This window comes from Rutidosis leptorrhynchoides, chromosome 4, assembly GCF_046630445.1.
Source record: "Rutidosis leptorrhynchoides isolate AG116_Rl617_1_P2 chromosome 4, CSIRO_AGI_Rlap_v1, whole genome shotgun sequence".
NCBI lineage: Eukaryota > Viridiplantae > Streptophyta > Magnoliopsida > Asterales > Asteraceae > Rutidosis > Rutidosis leptorrhynchoides.
In genome coordinates this window covers 22191389-22217385 of record NC_092336.1, presented here as the reverse complement: position 1 = coordinate 22217385, position 25997 = coordinate 22191389, and the positions used below count along the sequence as shown (strand labels likewise).

At 32.8% G+C, this 25997-nt stretch overlaps 1 protein-coding gene across 1 annotated transcript in view; it reads right to left on the bottom strand.

The window, feature by feature from the left end:
• LOC139840486 (monooxygenase 1-like) overlaps positions 1-4955 on the bottom strand; it is a 38900-nt gene extending 33945 nt beyond the window's left edge. The window contains exons 1-4 of the mRNA XM_071830752.1: positions 4750-4955; positions 4483-4530; positions 3966-4134; positions 3500-3728 (exon numbers count right to left, since the gene is read on the bottom strand). Of these exons, the coding sequence (XP_071686853.1) occupies positions 3500-3728; positions 3966-4134; positions 4483-4530; positions 4750-4955 (652 nt within the window). The remainder of the gene's footprint in view (positions 1-3499; positions 3729-3965; positions 4135-4482; positions 4531-4749) is intronic.
• Between the last annotated feature and the right edge of the window lie 21042 nt (positions 4956-25997).

Below are 25997 nucleotides of genomic sequence, written 5' to 3'. Positions count from 1 at the left end.
CGAATAATCTTCATTTAACCGGACACGGGAATGGATTAATAGTCTATGGAATTATTAAAATAGGGGTGAAATTATGTACAAGGACACTTGGCATAATTGATAACAAAGTATTAAAATCTTAGGGTTACACGCAGTCGATAACCTGGTGTAATTATTAAACAAAGTAATAAAACCTTGTTACAGTTTAAGTCCCCAATTAGTTGGAATATTTGACTTCAGGTATAAGGATAATTTGACGAGGATACTCGCACTTTATATTTATGACTGATGGACTGTTATGGACAAAAACCAGACGGACATATTAAATAATCCAGGACAAAGGACAATTAACCCATGGGCATAAAATTAAAATCAACACGTCAAACATCATGATTACGGAAGTTTAAATAAGCATAATTATTTTATTTCATATTTAATTTCCTTTATTTTATATTTAATTGCACTTCTAATTATCGCATTTTTATTTATTGTCATTGTATTTAATTGCACTTTTAATTATCGTACTTTTTAATTATCGTAATTTTATTTTATCGCACTTTTATTTATTGCAATTTCATTATCGTTATTTACTTTACGATTTAAATTAAGTCTTTTATTTATTTAATATTTTACATTAGGTTTTAACTGCGACTAAAGTTTTAAAAATCGACAAACCGGTCATTAAACGGTAAAAACCCTCCTTTATAATAATAATATTACTTATTTATATATTTGTATTTTTATAAATTAAAACTAATATAGCGTTAAGCTTTGTTTAAAGATTTTTCCCTGTGGAACGAACCGGACTTACTAAAAACTACACTACTGTACGATTAGGTACACTGCCTATAAGTGTTGTAGCAAGGTTTAAGTATATCCATTCTATAAATAAATAAATATCTTGTGTAAAATTGTATCGTATTTAATAGTTTTTCCTAGTAAAATATAAGCTATTTTATAAACACCTTGCATAACATCATATGTCGATCTCGAGCATTAGGAATGTTATACACTATGACCTGACCTAGCTTGATAGACATTTATTGACCAACATATGTTCTCTAGGTTGAGATCTACGGTTATTTGATATTCCGAGTTTCGGTCACGTTTTGGTGAACAACTTTATGTGCTGCTAAGGTGAGTTTCATTTGCTCCCTTTTTAATTGCTTTTGCAATCTATATTTTTGGGCTGAGAATACATGCACTTTATTTTTAAATGCAATGGATACAAGTACATACTAAATTCTACACTGAGTTTGAATCGAAAATCCCTTAGCTTTGGTAACTAGTAACTGCCAGTTATAAGAACTGGTGGGCGCGAGTAGTAGTATATGGATCCATAGGGCTTGATATCCCCGTCCGAGCTAGAGCACTAGACTTTTAACGGACGTATGCTATTTGAGAAGCGTACACGTTGGTTTGCGTGTATTATTAAGATGATTATACAAAGGGTACAAATTATATATACGTTAAGTTTAGTTACCAGGGTGCTCAATTTTGTAGAATATTTTGATAAACGTTTCTGGATGAAACAACTGAAATCTTGTGATCCACCTTTATACACAGATTATGCGAAACATTAAAACTATGAACTCACCAACCTTTGTGTTGACACTTGTTAGCATGTTTATTCTCAGGTTTCCTAGAAGTCTTCCGCTGTTGCTTATATGTTAGACAAGCTATGTGCATGGAGTCTTACATGACATACTTTTCAAGGAAACGTTGCATTCACCAAATTATCACCATGTATCTTATTTTGACTGCATTGTCAACGGAAGTACTATTGTAAACTATTATTTACGGTGATTGTCTATATGTAGAAATCATCAGATGTCGAAAACCTTTGATTTAAATATTCATTTATAGTGTGCCTTTTCAAAAGAATGCAATGTTTACAAAACGTATCATATAGAGGTCAAATACCTCGCAATGAAATCAATGAATGACGTATTGTCCATATGGATTTGGAGCGATTGTCACATTTGTTCCCGGCAGTGATTCTAGCAATAAGTTCGATGAAGAAGAATGAGATGATATGGATTTGAGGGCAGCAAGTGCGATTCGTTTGTGTCTTGCAAAGAACGTGCTTGCAAATGTGCACGGGTTATCAACGGCAAAGGAGCTTTGGGTTAAACTAGAGCAGTTGTAACAGTGCAAGGGCATCTCAAATCGGTTGTGTCTTAAAGAACAATTTCATACTCTGCGTATGGATGGGGGTTCAAAGATTTCAGATCATCTAAGTATTCTTAACGGTATTGTTTCAGAACTGGAGGCTATTGGAGTTAAAACGGGTGATGAAGATAAAGCTTTGAGGTTGATATTATCTTTATCATCGTCTTATGAACACATGAAACCTATTTTGATGTATGGGAAGAAAACTATGAAGTTTGAAGACGTTACTTGCAAGCTCCTATCCGAGGAGAAAAGACTGGAAGGTAACGGGGTCTCGTCATCAGGAGATACGATAGTGTTGTGTTCGGATAGGCGAAAGAGAAACTCTGGAAAGAATCTGGTATGCTGGAGGTGCGGGAAGACTGGGCATGTAAGGGTTAATTGTTCAGGTGGAGCTAATCCGGCAAATGGCTCCAAAGATGCTAACATTGTCTCCGTTATTACGGAGAGTGACGAATTCCTCTGAAGGCACACCATCCTCATGGTGTGTCCGCGCCACCATGAAAAGGGATGTTCGTTAGCGGTTCCACAATTGCACATGGGCATTGGTTTGACATTGATGCAGGTTGTGTGGTGGAAACTGATGTTGTTGCTGATGAAACTTCCAGGGAAAGCCAAACAGGAAGTTGCACCATAAAGTTTCAGCTGGTTGTTCAACAACATGTGCCGAGGTGAAATGCTTGGAATGTGATATTCTAAGTGTTATACTCTTAATGGTGGAGTATGATAATTCTTGTTAAGAGTTATGATTGTCTGTGATGACAATGATTGTCGGGTCTTGACAATGTTCGATGAAGATGCAAGTTTTGTCTCTTGGGAGATAATGTCAACGACATGAAGATGAGGATCTTGAAGTTGTCGTCGAAGAAGCGTCTACATCGGTTATCCTTGCAATGTGGAAGCATGGTTATCTTCTTCTATCCAAAAGGTGGAGATTTGTTGGTTTGATTTTTTGGCTAATAGAAGAAATGTTTTTTGCTTAGTCCCACATCGGTGGATGGAAAGAGTGGGAAGTAATCTCTTTGGTTATAAAAGGAGCTTATGGGATTACTTTCAAATTGCACCAATCAATACACTTTAAGTATTTGATTATTTCTTTCTTTATTACCCTTGTTTGAGAGTTGTATTATTTAAATATTTTGGAGAGTGTAGTTGGCTTAAAAGAGTCGTCTATATCATTGTAACAATTTGTGATATAGTGTATTTCTCTCTTTGGGGGGCCGGTGGTTTTTCTCCTGTTTTGGAGTTTTCACGTTAAATCTTGTATTGTGTATTGTTCTTATTTCTTTACTATTTTTCATTGGGAGTTTGTTGAGAATTAGTGAGGCCGTAATTTCCCAACAACAACCTCCAGGAATATAGGGATGGCCACAAAACCAGTAAACCGATTTATCATCAATCGGTATTCTTCCTACAAGATTGTTGTCACTTCTGAAACGAACGAATTCGGCGTCGAATGAATGACCATTTGGGCAGTTTGTTATGCCTCTAACATTACATGACGGAAACATCTTTGTAGGCTTGACGTTAAGATATTCGGCAACAATCGACCTGCCTCCTTCACATCCAATCACAACCTATGTGTGAGCATCAACAAGTATTAGGATCCAATGATTGTTTAATCAAAATCCTCAAAGCTAAAACAATGGACTAATTTGAAATATTATCAGGTTTCAATTAAAAATAATAGATATTGCGTATTAGTTAGTTATTACTATTTTAAGCTTAAAAAGGACACACAATTTCTTTCATAGTCCGATGTGGACGTGTTGTTACAATTTATATGTGTAGTTAATAATAATTAAGGTTAATACCTTGGCAATGATAGACCTTCCATTGATGAACCGAAGAACTGGTTTGTTAGTAGTCAGGTTCAATTTTATTGATTTAAGTTGGCAACCGAACTTTACTGTATCTGGAGGAAGGGCATCATACAGAGTGTTTAATAAGTCCTTTCTTCTTAAGCAACGAGTTTCGCCAATCCTATATTGTCCATTAAATCAACTAACAACATAAGAGAAACTCCTTAAACAAAAATGACAAGTGGAAATTGTCTGAAAGGTGATAAAATTAATTTAATTACTTTTTTTCTTCTTCTTTTGAACGGCTGAAATTTTATTAGATAACCCCGAGCGAGAAGCTGGGGAAAAAGAAGATTACAAAACTACAAAGGCTTTTGAAGCCAGACGTTCCAACTAATACGCTTACGACCTCTATTACAATACCAATTAAATGACACATCACGAATGAAATCAAAGAGCCCATTTTTCCTAATTAAATTTATAATGTTAGAGACAATAAAATGTTTTGATCTGTATAATGGTAACTTACATTGAACTCTGCTGTTGTTTCCCCTCCTTGAGTAATACCATTCGTTCCCTAGACAAGTATTATGACATGTTACTAGTAATGTTAATAAGTTAAGGGTAAGATCGATGATAACAACATGCAACCGACAAGATGTTTTAAGTTGCTAGTCATGAAAGCATGTTAGTGACTTAACAACAACCTTAAGACACTCCAAAGATACATTTATTAATGAAGCAATAACATATTCTAACTAGTGTTTCAATGTTTGATAAAAACAACGAGAGGAACCTCTGAAGAGAAATAGCAGTAGGGCGGAGGATGTCGGCAACGCCAAGCTGATCGAGAGCTCGCCAACCATTTTGGCGGATTCCGATTGCGGCTCCGGTGACGTTTCTCAGACTCTCTGATTTCTCCATTACTACACTTTTTATTCCTTTTTTATTAAGTGCCACAGCTGTCGCTAGCCCGCAAATACCTGCCCCAATTATCACCATTTCCTCATCATCATCATCCATGGCTCGTCACCTACTTCTTTAGATCAAACTGGGGTTCTCGATCGATCTAGTGTTACAATATTTATATTATACGGAGTATACAGATTATATTGTTGTTGACTTGAAAGTAGAATATTTGTCGTATAATTCAAAGTATCAAACAACAAAATCAACAATCCATTCATTCAAGCATTACAAATCAGTAGTTTTCATACACTAAGCTACTTGCAATAAACTACTTGCAAATCGACACGTAGCTTTTCATTATCTACATTCAACCACCAAAACGGCCCCATGATTGAAATTTATTTCTGTTAGCATTTTCTTGCTGCAAAAGTCTCGTAGCCTTCGAGAATCTATTCAATCACCCCACACATACCAAAGGCTAGCGGTATTCGAAGAGCCTTTCAACCAAAGTGGTTGGGAGTTCAAACCCCGTAGTGGGCATATTCGTGAATAAATTTGTGTCGGGTGTGTGAGTTGTCGTTCTAAAAAAAATCACCCCACACATATATACGTTATGTGTTAAATCAGTTATATAAGTTTATAACAGCCAAAACTAAAAGATTAAATGACTAAACACAACTAGGCAAGTATACCTAATCGTATAGTAGTAAAATATCAGTAAATCCAAGGAATTCGTTTCATGGGACAGTGTCGAGTATCTACTCAAAGTTCACTCTTTTGAAATATAGTTTGTGTAATTCTGTTTAGCTAATAAATTAGACATATACAAGCATAAAGTAGTTACTATTGCGGGGTGGGTCTAGCCTGAACCAAAACCAACCAATTTTCAGTTGCATATAAAATATTGTGTTTTGACCTTAACAAAATTTGACCTATTACTTGCACACTCATTTTGCAGGATCAAGAGTAACCCTAAGTGTTTGTAATATGAAGAGCAACAGGTGGGAACACCCGGTTGCTTACGGTGTGAATACGCAGGTTAGTAGTTTTACCAAATACTGGCGAATTGCGTGACCTCTTGGGTTGTAATATAATTAAAATACATATATTTTACAATTTTTAGAACGCTTCCACTTGTCATTTTGATGTACCGTGAACGTCGTTTATTGTAATTTTTTTTTTTTATATTTGCAGTTTGACTTCTGTTAAAAAAAAAAAAATGCAAATTTTCAAATGGGATTAGGTACATCCAAATGGGATCAAACCTTCTTCCCATAAAAGCACTACAAATATCCAAGAGAGATCAATTAGCAAGGTATGATCATATAAAGTAAAACTTAAATAAACAAACACATAGCTGACAAAATCTATATCAAAGACTAAGCATAGCGACAGATACAGGCATGCAACACTTACTGTGTAGCAAGACTGCCGCCATGTCCCACTTAATAAGTTCCCGACATCGGAGTGTTTCCTATTCTCGTCATAAGCATTTACCCTTCCGGCAATTTGCTCTGATTTCTTTCATTTCATTAAAGCACGTCTGATAGGCTAGTGAAAGGAGGCATGTTGCAGCTCGTCCAAACACGAAGACATTTCCAAACTATGGAAGCAATGTCAAAGTAAACATGATTGCTATTATCTACACCGTAATTGCATATCGGACATACGATAATTCGATCTCAATCTCTTTCAAAGATAAATTTCCACCTGTGGGAAGCTTGTCTTGAGCTAATCGCCACATGAACACGTTTATTTTAGGAGGAATGAATGTGGCCCAGATAGTACTGCAATTATTATTGGTTACCGTAAGGAAACAATTCGACAAACGGATATGGCTACTTCACGCATAATTTCCCTAACATAACCCTAACATAGAATAGCTTAATATAATGTCCTAATAACTCCAGTAGAAATGAAAAATAATCGAATCGAATCGAATCAAATCAAATGAGTAAATATATAATACCTCCGATGAGTCCGACGCCGAAACCAACACCACAACCGGCGCCAATGCCAAAATTAGGACCTAAATCTGTTAGCATTATATAATTATACTAGTTTAAAGACCCGTGAAATCAGGGCTTATTAAAAAAACTTAACTAAAAATGATTGTAAGAAAACATACATAATCATTAAATTTTTTAAAAGTAAAATCAAAACACAATAAAAACCAAGTTTTTTACAATCATAAATAAAAAGTCTTATAACCTTTATCGCACGTCTTTGTAAACTCCGTTCGTCGTCGAGGATATTTAGTGTAATTTTAAGGGTGCATTTGATAAATCTGAATAATTAAGCACTGAATGATTCAAAACTTCTGAATGAATTCAATTCTGAATAGCAATAAGCTGTTTGATAATTATTTTAAATAAAAAAATACAAATGAATTAAATCAACTTGTTATCGTTTAACATAAACAAAAACTTCAATATATCTATTTGATAAGTGTTCTAAATACAATTTAAGAAGACATATATACATCTTAATGGTTAAGAGAGTGTTTCAACTCTGAATGATATAGCTAGAGCGGAAATATGTGGGGCAGGGTGGGGCACCCGCCCCAAGTGTATTTGTAATTTTCAGTGCAAAAATTTTGAATTTTTCGATTTTGCCCCCAGTGGTTTTTTTGCGGCCAAAAGTCTCTATATTTTGCCCTAAAGCTTCCCTATTTTGCCCAAAAGCCTCCGTATTTTGCCCAAAAGCCTTCGTATATGGCCCAAAAACCTCCTTATTTTGCCTAAAAATAGGGATGGTAATGGGCGGAAAAAAACCCGTGACCCGCGGGTACCCATGCCCGTGACGGGCGGGTACTTATGAAAAAATGTACCCGCGCGTACGGGTCGGGTAAAATTTTGTACCCGTTGGCAGGTCGCGGGCGGGTCGCGGGTAATTCATACCCGTCGCGGGTAAAACCCGACCCGTCAATCCGTGATGCCCGTTTGAGCTACCGGCGTGTAAACCCGTTTACCCGCATACATATACTAAATAGTATATTATATAATTTAATTTTTTAATATACTTTCTTAATTATTCGCGGGTTTACCCGCTGGTAGCGCGTATCCGTGACTAAAAATTAGTTAGAATTACACATTATGTAAACCCGCGGGTTTACCCGCGGGTCGCGGGTACGGGCAGAAAAATTTACCCGTTGGCGGGTAAACAGGTACCCGTGGGCATGGTTGTAAAACTCGGCCAATTCGGCCGAGTAATCGGCGATTACTCAGTTGGAAGAAAAAAGCGAGTAATCGGTGTCTAACTCGTCCAATTACTCGGTCAACGCCGGTCAACAGCTCCGGAAAACTCAGAATTTACCGGGAACGAGAAAATATGAAGAAGAAAAACATAAAAAAGGAAAAAGAAGAAGAGAGAATCGAGGATACGATCGGAGTTTTATTGATTTTGAGTTGTACCTCCCGTATTATACCGTAACAAATGAAAGGAAAGGAGGGTCCTTTTTTTCAGATCTGAAAATCTGTACATTAAATGGCAATATCAACCAAATCTCCACTTAGCTGTAAAGCATATATTGGAAACGGTGATATATTAATTTCTTTTTCTTTTATTAAATGTCAATACCAGCCCCTCAACTTTTACCAAACATTAATATGAATAACAAACTTGATGCACATTCTTAAACATTTAATTAAATGACAATAACAACCCCTGTTATTTATTTATATATATATATATATATATATATATATATATATATATATATATATATATATATATATATATATTAAAAAGTCAACGAAAGTCAACATCCGATTACTCCCCCGAGTACTTCCAGAGTCGCCGATTACTCCTCAAAAACCTCCTGCCGAGTACTCCCCGAGTCGCGAGTTTTACAACCTTGCCCGTGGGTAAAGAAAATTTTTGACGGGCGGGTCGCGGGTATTAAGGATCCGTGCCCGTCGCCCGCGGGTGTCATTCCTACCTAAAAACCTCCATATTTTGCCCAGAAAAAATTACTACGCTTTTAAAAAAAGATTCGCCGCCGGTAAAAAAAAAAAAAATTTATTCCGCCACTGGGTAGAACACTGATTACTGAACTATTCAGCACCATATGTCATTCAGATGTTAGAAACAAACGCACAACGCACTGAATGTTGAATGTTTCAACATTCAATGCTGAACCATTTCATTAAAAGGTAAACAAACGCAACCTAAGAGACATTAGTTATAACTAAAATTTTCTAGAGAAGACGAAGGAACTACTAATAGAAACCAATAATGCATTATGCACAACATGCAAGTCCCTTGAAGCTTATATGATCTATTTACATTACGAACCATCCATAATATCTTGTACAATACTACACGTCTACACAATATCATACAAATGAAATTTCATATCACTTCATGTCTCTAATTTCCCTTATACCACATGTCTATTACTTGACCCGTTCCTTCCAAATCAAACCCTTGCAGACACATCACTACATTCTTACAAATCCAATACAATTTCAGAATAATATTGAGTGCTAGCCCTTCCAATTTGCTCAAGTTCATGCTTAAACACAATAATATAGTAATACAAGTTTGATCAACACCTAAAAACATAATCATGAAACATAAAATCCATATTTTCATAACATAGTTCAATAACAGATTATACATTCAAATTTGGGCTGCATTTTCTAAATATTATTTGCCAAGATGTATAGATGAAATGAACATAAAATCCATATTTTCAGGTTAAAACAATGCATTTAGGTAGCAAGCTGCTAACACGAGTAGCACAATTCAAATTCAAATATAATTATACAACAAAATTGAGACATCATATAATTCAAACATTAGAAGCTTCTTTATTCTTAAGCAATATGTCCCTACGCCATATCCTTCAAGAAACTATAGATAAATAAAATTAATGTATAAGAAGGAATAAGTACGTGAAAGCATGTATGTGATTTAGCATTGAAAAGGAAAGATCGCATTGGAAACCGATTTAATCCTAGAACATGTGGGCACAAATTAATAGAATAGAAGACAACATATTGTGAAGAATAATGAGTGCTTAATTAAACACTTAATATTAACTGTAAATGGGTCAAGATTAGAACATCTAACTAATTCCATAGTAAAATAGCCCCGGTAATAACATAAGGTATTAGAAACACAAAATACACATGTGTTAGGCAAACAACAACTTGATCAATTGGCATTATTATTACTCTGTACTATATATAGATAAAAACAATAATTCTATTTTTGGATCTAAATCTTAAATTGTGGGCACACATTAGACTCTTGAAAATAAGCACTCTCACTCACTTCAAAAGAAAACGGTGGTTGCTCTTTATTATACTCATGATCGACTTGGGTATTATTAACCAAAGCTTCATTCATGCAGTCAAGTTTTAGCTACTAATCTATCAAGTTATCCTCAAAACAACAACCAATTGACTCTACTATGAAATACTCGATAAAACACTTAAAAAGTCTCTGCGAAATAAATCACCTTTAAACAAAACATGTAGTCAGATTTGAACATCATTGAAATAGTTAAGATGAACCTGAGATAAGTCATCTAATCACCTTTAGAGCACTTGTTGAGGTATCAAAATCACTTTAATAGACGGGTAATTATGAATTACGACTTGCTGCAGACCGTCTGTGTGTGTTATAAAATCAACTGGCTCATTGTGGGCTAATATTCCCAAATGTGGCAAAGCTATTAATAAACTGTAATTACAATGCAAAAAATATTAATATTATATCATCATTAAAATTATGGTTATAACTAATTACTCATTTGGATTTTGGATCCAATATACGTTTGATTTTGAATGTGATTTGGAACCAATATTTGCCTATACTTAAAACATGCTCTCCTATCATAATAAGTTATGCTATTATCTTATATTGAAATTATTTTATCGAAAAGCTTCAACGGTCGAAGCACGTAGCAGTTGAGTTACTACAAAAGTAATTCATGTCCACGTAATCAAAAAAATTTGACAACAATTTTGCAGATACATACGTGTATATATATATAAGCATTAAAATGATAAGGACATGTCAATACGATAATCTAGCCATTAATTTACTAAGTAATTAGTAGGAAAGCAATGTTTAACATTTAGAAACAAATGAATGGCTAGTTTAGTTAATATCTCGACAATATTGCGTTAATAACATATCATCAATCATTAATCAGAAAAGAGATCAGGTAATGGGAATTCTCTTTCCAGAACATAACGATTCATAAGAAAGTAACTTTGAAATATAAGAGTACGGGAAAATACTTTGAAATAGGTAGTTACAGTTGTATTTGGCATTTGATCGAACATCTTGTGTGCAAACATCAAGGTCTCAAATTGATTAGTGTCACACCGTGCTGATATAACAATTAGACAAACAAATATCAGATAATCTTGTAATTAACCAAAACACAAATAAAATGAATAACCTTTATATGTTAAATTCGCAATCAAGTATTATTAAGTTGAACCTAGGAGGAAGAAGTTGACACCATTTGTAAGGATTGAAAGAAAACAAACCTGGAACAATGAATAACTGCATATGGAAATCATAAGTTGAGAAGATTATTCATAAGAAAAGCCAAATCCACTATAGAAATCGATAGAGAAAGGTATGGTATGTATATATAAGAACGGAATACAATCACTAAGATTATCTTAGAGAGAGGCATTAAAATTATGAATTTATTTTAATTGTTGGATAATTTGGAACGTGTATTCAATTACATGGGCTTTTGAATTGAATTTTTTAATTTTGAATTGTAAACCGTATGTGAGAGCTCGAGGTAGCCTATAGGTGAAATAGAATGCAGAAAGATTCAATGGAGGATAAGGCGGTCGTGCAAAAGCTCGAGGTAGCGCATGCAGATAATTATTACAGAGTATCCATTTATTATTATTTTTCTTATTCACATTCATAATAAAAATACCTATAATTAACATTTTTTTTAAAAATCATTTCGTTGCAAGATAATAGATAATTTATAATTTAAATATTTTTATTATCAAAAGAGATGACATCATCAAGTTTACTCTGATATTGACACATCATCACAATATTATATAAGAATATGCCAACTAAGCATAAGTGACATCATATATTTACAAATTACGGAGTATTAGAATATATATATATATATATATATATATATATATATATATATATATAGGGAGATGATTCTCACACACACTTTTTTGATCCTCACACACCTATTTTAACCTTTTACTCTTCTAATAACACTCAATTGGTGTGTGAGGATCAAAAAAGTGTGTGTGAGAATCATCTCCCATATATATATATATATATATATATATATATATATATATATATATATATATATATATATATATATATATATATATCGATATATAGATATACGATTTGAATAGGAAACTGTCAACAGGTAGCTTCCGTAAACCTTTATCATCATCGTTGTCGTTACTGTAAGGCATTTTGATTCGTTGAAATTTGAGGGTTTATTTATTAGAGAGTATCATAAACTAGCAGATAATTTGACGTTTAACTTTCGTAAATGATATGAAAGGTGTGTGTGCAAAGTGCAAACTAACACCACTGATTCGATGATCAAGAAAAATATAAATATAAAATAAATAATCTATCTATCTATCTATTCGATATATAATAACAAAATCTAAAATAGATCATTTTAAATAGTAAAACTAATTTTAGCCATCTATTAAATTAATTATTAATGATCTAGACCCTTAATTTTCTCCTAATCTTTTTAATGATCTCATAATCCTAGCATTGAATTGTTTGATTATGAAACTACCCTTATACAAAATAAAAGGGGCTTTATTCTTTTTTTTTTTCTTTTCAAAAGTGAGTTTTAATGGTGTTCATAGAAGATGATTTATATAGTTTGCTGGATCCTTACACATATACGTACTAATAATATATTTTTTAATTTATTCATTCACAGTTAACTAATCTTAGCCATCTATTAAATTAATTATAGTTTGCTAAATCATTTTAAATAGTAAACTAATCTTAGCCATCTATTAAATTAATTATTAATTATCTAGACCCTTAATTTTCTCCTAATCTTTTTAATGATCTCATAATCCTAGCATTGAATTGTTTGATTACGAAACTACCCTTATACAAAATAAAAGGGGCTTTATTCTTTTTTCCTTTTCAAAAGTGAGTTTTAATGGTGTTCATAGAAGATGATTTTTATAGTTTGCTGGATCCTTACACATATACGTACTAATAATATATTTGTTAATTTATTCATTCACAGTTAACTAATCTTAGCCATCTACTACAAAATAATAATATTTTTATATTTAATATAAACAATAATAGAGTTAATAATATTGATAATAATATAATTAAGTTTAATAATAAAATAATAAAGTGAGTTCATGTGATGGTATATTATGATTGGGAGTGAGTTGTGATGGGTTAGTGATAGAAAAGAAATCAGGAAATGATGATGTGCTCTAACAAAAAATTAAAACCCCATCTACCAACAAATGAACTACGGCAGCAATGGTCAATACAAAGTAAACACATAGACACTAACACACGCTAAAACGTCATTAGTGTTCTCCGTAAAAAAAAAGCTAGGGTTTTTACAGTCAGACAAATGGAGGTTGATCCTCTGTTAACGGTATGTAATCGGAATAGTGCACCTATTCGAAAGCCTATAATGAAATCGTTAAATTATGTCGATCATACTACCGTTGATGCGAAGAACAGGTAAAATAACGACATTATTAGTTTTATTTCTGATTTTGTTTCACATACACTCAATCATTTTTGTGTAAACAATTATATAAAGTGGTAGGATTTTGTGTTTACATGTGGTATATTGATTTACTGTTAAACAACTTTTAGTTACAAATAGTTCAACAAACCTTGGATTCAATCAGGTAAAATTATATAAAAGGATCGTGATAATTTTTTTCATTTTCTGGTTTCACATGTTCTGATTTATTGTGTTGAAATTATATATTAGTGTATTTTTATAAATCATAATATTGTGGCGTTTTGAATGCACACTAGGTGTTTGATGTAATGTCAATGAAAATTGCAGGACCATGTTTTTATCAATATGGTGGTGTTTTAGGCTTTATCAGTAAGTTTTCATACCCACTAAAGGCTTGAATGTTTGATGTACCCAGCTAGAAACCAGTGTTCTGTATTGCATCTCATCTTTAACACCGGATGTTTTGGTCGTTGAAGTATGGGTTTATGGGTATCCAAACTCGCTTTCAAGATATTTAAGCTTTTGAGTTTATGGGTATTCAAACTCACTTATATATATATATATATATATATATATATATATATATATATATATATATATATATATATATATATATATATATATATATAATAGAATTGTATCATATACATATGAGTGACAATGTAAAACAAATGTATATGTTTGAATATCAAACTGTAGGTATACACATGATCATGAATCAAATGTTGAATCCTAAAGCTGCAGGCCCCGAATGGTCATTAATCGTCTCGAGCTTCGACCCTCACTCGGAATCAGTCTTTTTTTCAAGGTAGATATTGTCACTGTATTTTATTGATTTGTTTGATATTAGTTGATCCTTTGGATGATTATGTGTTTTGTGATTGGAATGTGATCTGTCACGTTTATTTAGCTCATTTGGTGAAAAATCTTATATTTAAATGTTCTTTGATATAGTTAATAATTGTATGTATTAGAGGAAATGTTGCATGGCTTTCTGAAAGTAAGGTAGATTTTGCTTACGTTCGATCTAATTAATTTTAGTTTTATTGATCTTATATGGTGTGGATCATGATCATGATTATATTATGTTTTAATCAGTAATAGGTCAAGAATTTTAAAATTTTTAATTTAAATTTATGACACATAAAAACATATGTGCTAATATGCTTATGATGCAATGAGTTTCATAAAACCTGCAACAACTATAACCTATAAAATATATAGTGTTATATATTGAATATGTACTGGCAATTTTGACATGTGGAGATTATTTGAGACACATTTCTGGACTCGGAGAATGAAGAGATAGAAGGGTAATGGGGTCAGAAATACAAAAATATTTATTGGAGTTACATTTTTCAGCCTATTTAACGGGCTAGAAAAATAACTCGATGTATACACACATTCTTAATGTGAAGGTGTTGCATTTGACGGGTCAGAAATGTAGTGACCCGAACTTTTCCATGTTTATATATATTAATTGAGATTGATATTTACATGATTAAATGTTTCCAACATGTTAAGCAATCAAACTTGTTAAGACTTGATTAATTGAAATATGTTTCATATAGACAATTGACCACCCAAGTTGACCGGTGATTCACGAACGTTAAAACTTGTAAAAACTATATGATGACATATATATGGATATATATATATATATAGTTAACATGATACTATGATAAGTAAACATATCATTAAGTATATTAACAATGAACTACATATGTAAAAACAAGACTACTAACTTAATGATTTTTAAACGAGACATATATGTAACGATTATCGTTGTAAAGACATTTAATGTATATATATCATATTAAGAGATATTCATACATGATAATATCATGATAATATAATAATTTAAAATCTCATTTGATATTATAAACATTGGGTTAACAACATTTAACAAGATCGTTAACCTAAAGGTTTCAAAACAACACTTACATGTAACGACTAACGATGACTTAACGACTCAGTTAAAATGTATATACATGTAGTGTTTTAATATGTATTTATACACTTTTGAAAGACTTCAATACACTTATCAAAATACTTCTACTTAACAAAAATGCTTACAATTACATCCTCGTTCAGTTTCATCAACAATTCTACTCGTATGCACCCGTATTCGTACTCGTACAATACACAGCTTTTAGATGTATGTACTATTGGTATATACACTCCAATGATCAGCTCTTAGCAGCCCATGTGAGTCACCTAACATATGTGGGAACCATCATTTGGCAACTAGCATGAAATATCTCATAAAATTACAAAAATGTGAGTAATCATTCATGACTTATTTACATGAAAATAAAATTACATATCCTTTATATCTAATCCATACAGCAACAACCAAAAACACCTACAAACACTTTCATTCTTCAATTTTCTTCATCTAATTGATCTCTCTCAAGTTCTATCTTCAAGTTCTAAGTGTTCTTCATAAATTCTACAAGTTCTAGTTACATAAAATCAAGAATACTTTCAAGTTTGCTAGCTCACTTCCAATCTTGTAAGGTGATCATCCAACCTCAAGAAATCTTTGTTTCTTACAGTAGGTTATCATTCTAATACAAGGTAATAATCATATTCAAACTTTGGTTCAATTTCTATAACTATAACAATCTTATTTCAAGTGATGATCTTACTTGAACTTGTTTTCGTGTCATGATTCTGCTTCAAGAACTTCGAGCCATCCAAGGATCCGTTGAAGCTAGATCCATTTTTCTCTTTTCCAGTAGGTTTATCCAAGGAACTTAAGGTAGTAATTATGTTCATAACATCATTCGATTCATACATATAAAGCTATCTTATTCGAAGGTTTAAACTTGTAATCACTAGAACATAGTTTAGTTAATTCTAAACTTGTTCGCAAATAAAAGTTAATCCTTCTAACTTGACTTTTAAAATCAACTAAACACATGTTCTATATCTATATGATATGCTAACTTAATGATTTAAAACCTGGAAACACGAAAAACACCGTAAAATCGGATTTACGCCGTCGTAGTAACACCGCGGGCTGTTTTGGGTTAGTTAATTAAAAACTATGATAAACTTTGATTTAAAATTTGTTATTCTGAGAAAATGATTTTTATTATTAACATGAAACTATATCCAAAAATTATGGTTAAACTCAAAGTGGAAGTATGTTTTCTAAAATGGTCATCTAGACGTCGTTCTTTCGACTGAAATGACTACCTTTACAAAAACGACTTGTAACTTATTTTTCCGACTATAAACCTATACATTTTATGTTTATATTCATAAAATAGAGTTCAATATGAAACCGTAGCAATTTGATTCACTCAAAACGGATTTAAAATGAAGAAGTTATGGGTAAAACAAGATTGGATAATTTTTCTCATTTTAGCTACGTGAAAATTGGTAACAAATCTATTCCAACCATAACTTAATCAACTTGTATTGTATATTATGTAATCTTGAGATACCATAGACACGTATACAATGTTTCGACCTATCATGTCGACACATCTATATATATTTCGGAACAACCATAGACACTCTATATGTGAATGTTGGAGTTAGCTATACAGGGTTGAGGTTGATTCCAAAATATATATAGTTTGAGTTGTGATCAATACTGAGATACGTATACACTGGGTCATGGATTGATTCAAGATAATATTTATCGATTTATTTCTGTACATCTAACTGTGGACAACTAGTTGTAGGTTACTAACGAGGACAGCTGACTTAATAAACTTAAAACATCAAAATATATTAAAAGTGTTGTAAATATATTTTGAACATACTTTGATATATATGTATATATTGTTATAGGTTCGTGAATCAACAGTGGCCAAGTCTTACTTCCCGACGAAGTAAAAATCTGTGAAAGTGAGTTATAGTCCCACTTTTAAAATCTAATATTTTTGGGATGAGAATACATGCAGGTTTTATAAATGATTTACAAAATAGACACAAGTACGTGAAACTACATTCTATGGTTGAATTATTGAAATCGAATATGCCCCTTTTTATTAAGTCCGGTAATCTAAGAATTAGGGAACAGACACCCTAATTGACGCGAATCCTAAAGATAGATCTATTGGGCCTAACAAACCCCATCCAAAGTACCGGATGCTTTAGTACTTCAAAATTTATATCATATCCGAAGGGTGTCCCGGAATGATGGGGATATTCTTATATATGCATCTTGTTAATGTCGGTTACCAGGTGTTCACCATATGAATGATTTTTATCTCTATGTATGGGATGTGTATTGAAATATGAAATCTTGTGATCTATTGTTACGATTTGATATATATAGGTTAAACCTATAACTCACCAACATTTTTGTTGACGTTTAAAGCATGTTTATTCTCAGGTGAATACTAAGAGCTTCCGCTGTTGCATACTAAAATAAGGACAAGATTTGGAGTCCATGTTTGTATGATATTGTGTAAAAACTGCATTCAAGAAACTGATTTCGATGTAACATATTTGTATTGTAAACCATTATGTAATGGTCGTGTGTAAACAGGATATTTTAGATTATCATTATTTGATAATCTACGTAAAGCTTTTTAAACCTTTATTTATGAAATAAAGGTTATGGTTTGTTTTAAAAATGAATGCAGTCTTTGAAAAACGTCTCATATAGAGGTCAAAACCTCGCAATGAAATCAATTAATATGGAACGTTTTTAATCAATAAGAACGGGACATTTCAAGAAACATATCAAAATGGGTTTCGACATAAATAGGTAATATTTTTGCAATCATCTTCCCTTGTGTAATATTTTCTTTCTTTTTTCGTTGAACAAGTTCGTATATGTATTTATTCCTAATGTTCAAATTCATACTAAAGATTGTTTATTTGTAAATACTAGATGCTTGGATCCAATGTTTTGTAGGGCATTTTTTTTTTTTTGATAAATTGCCAGTAGTGACTATCTTTGATAAGTTGATTTATATTTACACTGTATTTGTTTCTTTAGTTGTGGTGGCTATGATTAACTTCCCATAAAAGGTACACTGTAATGTGACTAGAATGAATACATTCAATTGTTTGACAGAAATTGAGCATATCGTGTTTTTTGTTTTGAATGTCGTTTGTGAATTTGTAAAGATGTGTTTAATGGGAAAGCAAATATGAAGCTACAATTTGCGAATATGTCAATGGTTAGTAATGACATTTTTTTATACAAACTTATTGTTAGCTTTTATCTAGATTATTATGTGGATATAAACCATTAATGGGTTGAAATTGCCACCTTAAACATCCATTTGTCTATACTTATTTCTAACTTATTATTCCTAACTTATTAGGCATTTTCAACTCTATCTTTTAGGTTTGCTTATCGGTAATGCTAATTTGGGGACACTTTGATTTGTGATAGTTAACAGAACTCTTTTAGGAGTAAGTAGTTGTTTGCAACCAAGATCACTCATGAGTTTGCTACTAAAACAATAGAGATTTTGTGGTCAACCCTTTCAAATAACTGGGTCAAAATTGGCTCATTGCTGTATCATGGGTTTATTACTCTCCGATTTTTTTTTTTTTTTTTTTTTTTTTTATGTTTTGCTTTTCCGGATGTTACTTTTAATTGCATATGTTATTTTCCCTCATGTGTTTGATTATTGTTGCTTATGAGGTAATTATATGGTGTTTGATAGTAGTTGTTGTCATTTTTTGTGTTGTTTTTTCTGCTGTTTCAGGAAGGTCTTTTAAATCATCAAACGTCGCTATCTTTACATCAACACGTCAAGAGATTGGAAACGTGAAATAATCTATGGGAAACAAGACCTAAGTTTAAGAATTAGACTTGCATTTATGGGTTTATTTGTTATCTTTTGCTCAACAACTATATAGCAATATTCTATCTATGATTGTGTCCGTTACTGAAAACTACGAAAATTATATAATGTTTCACATTAAGTATTTTCTAACTAATGCTTGCTTAGTCCCATAAAATAGCCCCGCAAATTTACGGGCATTAAGCTAGTAATACTATATATACTATTAACAAAAGTGGATTCTCATTTGGTTGGAGTTACTATTCATGACATACTATTTGATTTTCTTCTTTTTTTTCCGGTAATTACGAGTAAGCATAAACTCAAAATACTCGCTACGAAGTGCGATTAAACCTCAATTCTTGTTGGAAACATAACTAAAAGAAAAATCTTACACTAGAAAACAATAAAAAAAAAAATTCATACGAATCATCGTTGTAGAATACTAAATTACATTAATGATCCTTATCTTTTTCGAATTTTACGTTCATCCCAAACTATATAAGAATCGCAAAACCTTTTCATTGAGATTTGTTAAATTATTTTGTTACATCTAACATGTAAATGGTAACTTACTAACATGGTCTTTCTTCACTCGTTATTCATCTCAGTCCATCTACTTTGTCTTTCTTATTCTTCCTCTTTATACTTTACTCACCTACAATCTACAATGGTAATCTTCTTTTACTATAGCGAGCAAATACAGTCAATTGTTCTGGAAAATCATTTATAACAATAAATATCATTATATATATATATATATATATATATATATATATATATATATATATATATATATATATATATATATATATATATATATATATATATAACGTTAAGTAACGTCAAATAACGTTAAGTTACATTAACGTCAGGTAACGTTAAGTAACGTTTAGTTACGGCTAGTAACGTGAAGTAACGTCAACTAACGTCAAGTAACGTTAAGTAACGCCAAGTAACATTCAGTAACGTCAAGTAACATTAAGTTACGTCAAGTAACATTCAGTAACATCAAGTAACGTCAAGTAACGTCAAGTAACGTCAAGTAACGTTAAGTAACGTCAAGTAACATTCAGTAACGTTAAGTAACGTCAAGTAACATCCAGTAACGTCAAGTAACGTCAAGTAATGTTAAGTTACGTCAAGTAACGTTAAGTTACGTGAAGTTACGTCAAGTAACATCAAGTAACGTCAAGTAACGTGTAGTTATGTCAAGTAACGTCAAGTAACGTCAAGTAACGTCAAGTAACATCAAGTAACATCAAGTAACGTTAACTAACGTGAAGTAACGTCAAGTAACGTTAAGTAACGTCATGTAACGGTAACTAACGTCAAGTAACGTTAGCTAACGTCAACTAACGTCAAGTAACGTTAAGTTACGTCAAGTAACGTTAAGTAACGGGAAGTAACGTTAAGTAACGTCAAGTAACGTTAAGTTACGTGAAGTTACGTCAAGTAACGTCAAGTGGCGTCAAGTAACGTCAAGTAACGTTAAGTTACGTTAACGTCAAGTAACGTTAAGTAACGTGAAGTAACGTCAAGTAACTTCAAGTAACGTTAAGTAACATCAAGTAACATCAAGTAACGTTAAGTTATGTCAAGTAACGTCAAGTAACGTCAAGTAATTAGGTCACCGAAAGTAACGTTAAGAAACGTCAAGTAACGTTAAGTAACGTCAAGTAACGTTAAGTAACGTGAAGTTACATCAAGTAATGTTAAGTAACGTCATGTAACGTTAACTAACGTCAAGTAACGTTCACTAACGTCAACTAACGTCAAGTAACGTTAAGTTACGTCAAGTAACGTTAAGTAACGTCAAGTAACGTGAAGTAACGTTAAGTAACGTCAAGTAACGTTAAGTTACGTGAAGTTATGTCAAGTAACGTAAAGTGATGTCAAGTAACGTAAAGTAACGTCAAGTAACGTTAAGTTACGTTAACGTCAAGTAACATTAAGTAACGTTAAGTTACGTCAAGTAACGTCAAGTAACGTCAAGTAACGTCAAGTAACATCAAGTAACGTTAAGTTATGTCAAGTAACGTTAAGTAACGTCAAGTAACGTCAAGTAACATTAGGTCACGTCAAGTAACGTTAAGTAACGTCAAGTAACGTTAAGTAACGTCAAGTAACGTCAAGTAACGTCAACTAACGTCAAGTAACGTCAAGTAACGTCAAGTAACGTGAAATTATGTCAAGTAACGTCAAGTAACTGACAGAATTAATAAATCGTATAGTCCAACAACATGTACAACATATAAGTCCAAGAGTCGATCCTTTTCTAAAACCAATTGGTGATAGAGGGACTTCCCCTTTGACTTATATGCATACATTTGTTTTCGTCCATGACCGATGTGGGATAAATTTCCCAATACGCCCCCTCACAACGAGGCGTGGAACGGTTGTAGAGATGGCGGCAAGAAGAAGCCCTGACTCAATCTCTTTGTAGCGACGGCGACACACTCATGGGGGCCTGACTCGGACTCGCTGTAGAACAAACCGTCCACCTAAGCTCTGATACCATGACAGAATTAATAAATTGTATAGTCCAACAACATGTACAACATATAAGTCCAAGAGTCGATCCTTTTCTAAAACCAATTGGTGATAGAGGGACTTCCCCTTTGACTTATATGCATACATTTGTTTTCGTCCATGACCGATGTGGGATAACTTTCCCAACAGTAACGTTAAGTAACGTCAAGTAACATTAACTAACGTCAACTAACGTCAAGTAACGTTAACTAACATCAAGTAACGTCAAGTAACGTTAAGTAACGTCAAGTAACGTTAAGTAGCGTGAAGTTACATCAAGTAACGTTAAGTAACGTCATGTAACTTTAACAAACGTCAACTAACGTCAAGTAACGTTGAGTTACGTCAAATAACGTTAAGTAACGTCAAATAACATTAAGTTACGTGAAGTTACGTCAAGTAACATCAAGTGACGTCAAGTAACGTCAAGTAACGTTAAGTTACGTTAACGTCAAGTAACGTTAAGTTACGTCAAGTAACGTGAAGTAACGTCAAGTAACTTCAAGTAACGTTAAGTAACATCAAGTAACGTTAAGCTATGTCAAGTAACGTTAAGTAACGTCAAGTAACATTAGGTCACGTCAAGTAACATTAAGTAACGTCAAGTAACGTTAAGTAACGTCAAGTAACGTTAAGTAACATGAAGTTACATCAAGTAATGTTAAGTAACGTCATGTAACGTTAACTAACATCAAGTAACGCTAACTAACGTCAACTAACGTCAAGTAACGTTAAGTTACGTCAAGTAACGTTAAGTAACGTCAAGTAACGTGAAGTAACGTTAAGTAACGTCAAGTAACGTTAAATTACGTGAAGTTACGTCAAGTAACGTCAAGTGACATCAAGTAACGTCAAGTGACGTCAAGTAACGTTAAGTTACGTTAACGTCAAGTAACGTCAAGTTACGTTAAGTTACGTCAAGTAACGTGAAGTAACGTAAAGTAATGTTAAGTAACATCAAGTAACATCAAGTAACGTTAAGTAACGTCAAGTAACATTAGGTCACGTCAAGTAACGTTAAGTAACGTCAAGTAACATTAAGTAACGTCACGTAACGTTAAGTAACGTCAAGTAACATTAAATAACATCAAGTAACGTTAACTAACGTCAATTAATGTTAACTAACGTCAAGTAACGTCAAGTAACGTCAAGTAACGTCAAGTAACGTTAAGTAACGTGAAGTTACATCAAGTAACGTTAAGTAACGTCAAGTAACGTTAACTAACGTCAACTCACGTCAAGTAACGTCAAGTAACGTCAAGTAACATTAGGTAACGTCAAGTAACGTTAAGTAACGTGAAGTTACATCAAGTAACGTTAAGTAACGTCAAGTAGCGTTAACTAACGTCAAGTAATGTTAACTAACTTCAACTAGCGTCAAGTAACGTTAACTAACGTCAAGTAACGTGAAGTAACGTTAAGTAACATCAAGTAACGTCAAGTAACATTGAGTTATGTCAAGTAACGTTAAGTAACGTCAAGTAACGTTAAGTAACGTCAAGTAACATTAGGTAAAGTCAAGTAACGTTAAGTAACGTCAAGTAACGTTAACTAACATCAAGTAACGTCAAGTAACGTTAAGTAATGTGAAGTTACATCAAGTAACGTTAAGTAACGTTAACTAACATCATGTAACGTCAACTAACGTCAAGTAACGTTAACTAACATCATGTAACGTCAACTAACGTCAAGTAACGTTAAGTAACGTTAAGTAACATCAAGTAACATCAAGTAACGTCAAGTAACATTAGGTCACGTCAAGTAACGTTAAGTAACGTCAAGTAACGTTAAGTAACGTCAAGTAACATTAACTAACGTCAAGTAACGTCAAGTAACGTCAAGTAACGTCAAGTAAATTCAAGTAACGTCAAGTAACGTTAAGTAACGTCAAGTAACGTGAAGTTACATCAAGTAACGTTAAGTAACGTCATGTAACGTTAACTAACGTCAAGTAACGTTAACTAACGTCAACTAACATCAAGTAGCGTTAAGTTACGTCAAGTAACGTGAAGTAACGTGAAGTAACGTTAAGTAACGTCAAGTAACGTTAAGTTACGTGAAGTAACGTTAAGTTAAGTCAAGTAACGTTAAGTAACGTTACGTAATGTTAAGTTACGTCAAGTAACGTCAAGTAACGTCAAGTGACGTCAAGTAACGTGAAGTAACGTTAAGTAACATCAACTAACATCAATTAACGTGAAGTTACATCAAGTATCGATAAGTAACGTCAAGTATCGTTAAGTAACGTTACTTAACGTTACTTGATGTAACGTGAAGTAACGTTACTTAAAGTTACTTGATGTAACTTCACGTTACTTGATGTTACTTGACGTTACTTAACGTTACTTAACGTTACTTAAAGTTACTTGACGTAACTTAATGTTACTTCACGTAACTTAACGTTACTTGACATTACTTAACGTTACTTCACGTTACTTGACGTTACTTAGTGTTACTTGACGTTTGTTAACGTTACTTGACGTTAGTCGACGTTAGTTAACGTTACTTGACGTTAATTAATGCTACTTGACGTTAGTTGACGTTAGTTAACGTTACTTGACTAAGTTAACGTTAGTTGACGTTAGTTGACGTTAGTTAACGTTACTTGACTAAGTTAACTTTACTTGACGTTACTTGATGTGACCTAATGTTACTTGACGTTACATGACCTTACTTAACGTTACATGACATAACTTAACGTTACTTGATGTTACTTAACGTAACCTAACGTTACTTGACGTTACTTAACGTTACTTAGCGTTAGTTTACGTTAGTTGACGTTAGTTAACGTTACTTGATGTTAGTTCACGTTAACTTAACGTTACTTCACATTACTTGACGTAACTTAAACGTTACTTGACGTTAGTTAACGTTACTTGACGTTACATGACGTTAGTTGACGTTAGTGAACGTTACTTGACGTTAGTTAACGTTACTTGACGTTACTTAATGTTACTTAACGTTACTTAACGTTACTTGACATGACCTAATGTTACTTCACGTTACTTGATGTTACTTAACGTTACTAGACATAACTTAACGTTACTTGATGTTACTTGATGTTACTTAACGTTACTTGATGTTACTTGATGTTACTTGACGTTACTTGACGTTACTTAACGTTACTTAACGTTACTTTAAGTTACATGACGTTACTTGACGTCACGTGACGTCACTTCACGTAACTTAAAGTAACTTCACGTTACTTAACGTTACAGCACGTTACTTGAAGTTACTTAACGTTACTTAACATTACTTGATGTTAACTTGACGTTAGTTAACGTTACTTGACGTTACTTAACGTTACTTTACGTAAGTTCACGTTACTTCACGTTACTTGACGTTACTTGACGTTATTTGACGTTAGTTGGCGTTAGTAAACGTTGGTTGACGTTAGTAAACGTTACTTGACATTAGTAAATGTTACTTGACGTTACTTAACGTTACTTGACGTGACTTAACGTTACTTGACGTGACCTAATGTTACTTGACGTGACCTAATGTTACTTGACGTTACTTAACGTTACTTGACGTTACTTAACGTTACTTGACGTAACTTAACGTTACTTAACGTTACTTGATGTTACTTCACGTAATTTAACGTTACTTCACGTAACTTAACGTTACTTGACATTACTTAACATTACTTCACGTTACTTGACGTTACTTAACGTTACTTGACGTAACTTAACGTTACTTGACGTTAGTCGACGTTAGTTAATGTTACTTGACGTTAGTTAACGTTACATGACGTTACTTAACGTTACTTGATGTAACTTCACGTTATTTAAGGTTACTTGATGTTACCTAACGTTACTTGACGTTATTTGACGTTAGTTAACGTTACTTGACGTTAGTTGACGTTAGTTAACGTTACTTGACTAAGTTAACGTTACTTGACGTTACTTGACATTAGTTGACGTTAGTTAACGTTACTTGACTAAGTTAACGCTACTTGACGTTACTTAACGTTACTTGACGTTACTTAACGTTACTTGATGTGACCTAATGTTACTTGACGTTACCTGACCTTACTTAACGTTACTTGACATAACTTAACGTTACTTGATGTTACTTAACGTAACCTAATGTTACTTGACGTTACTTAACGTT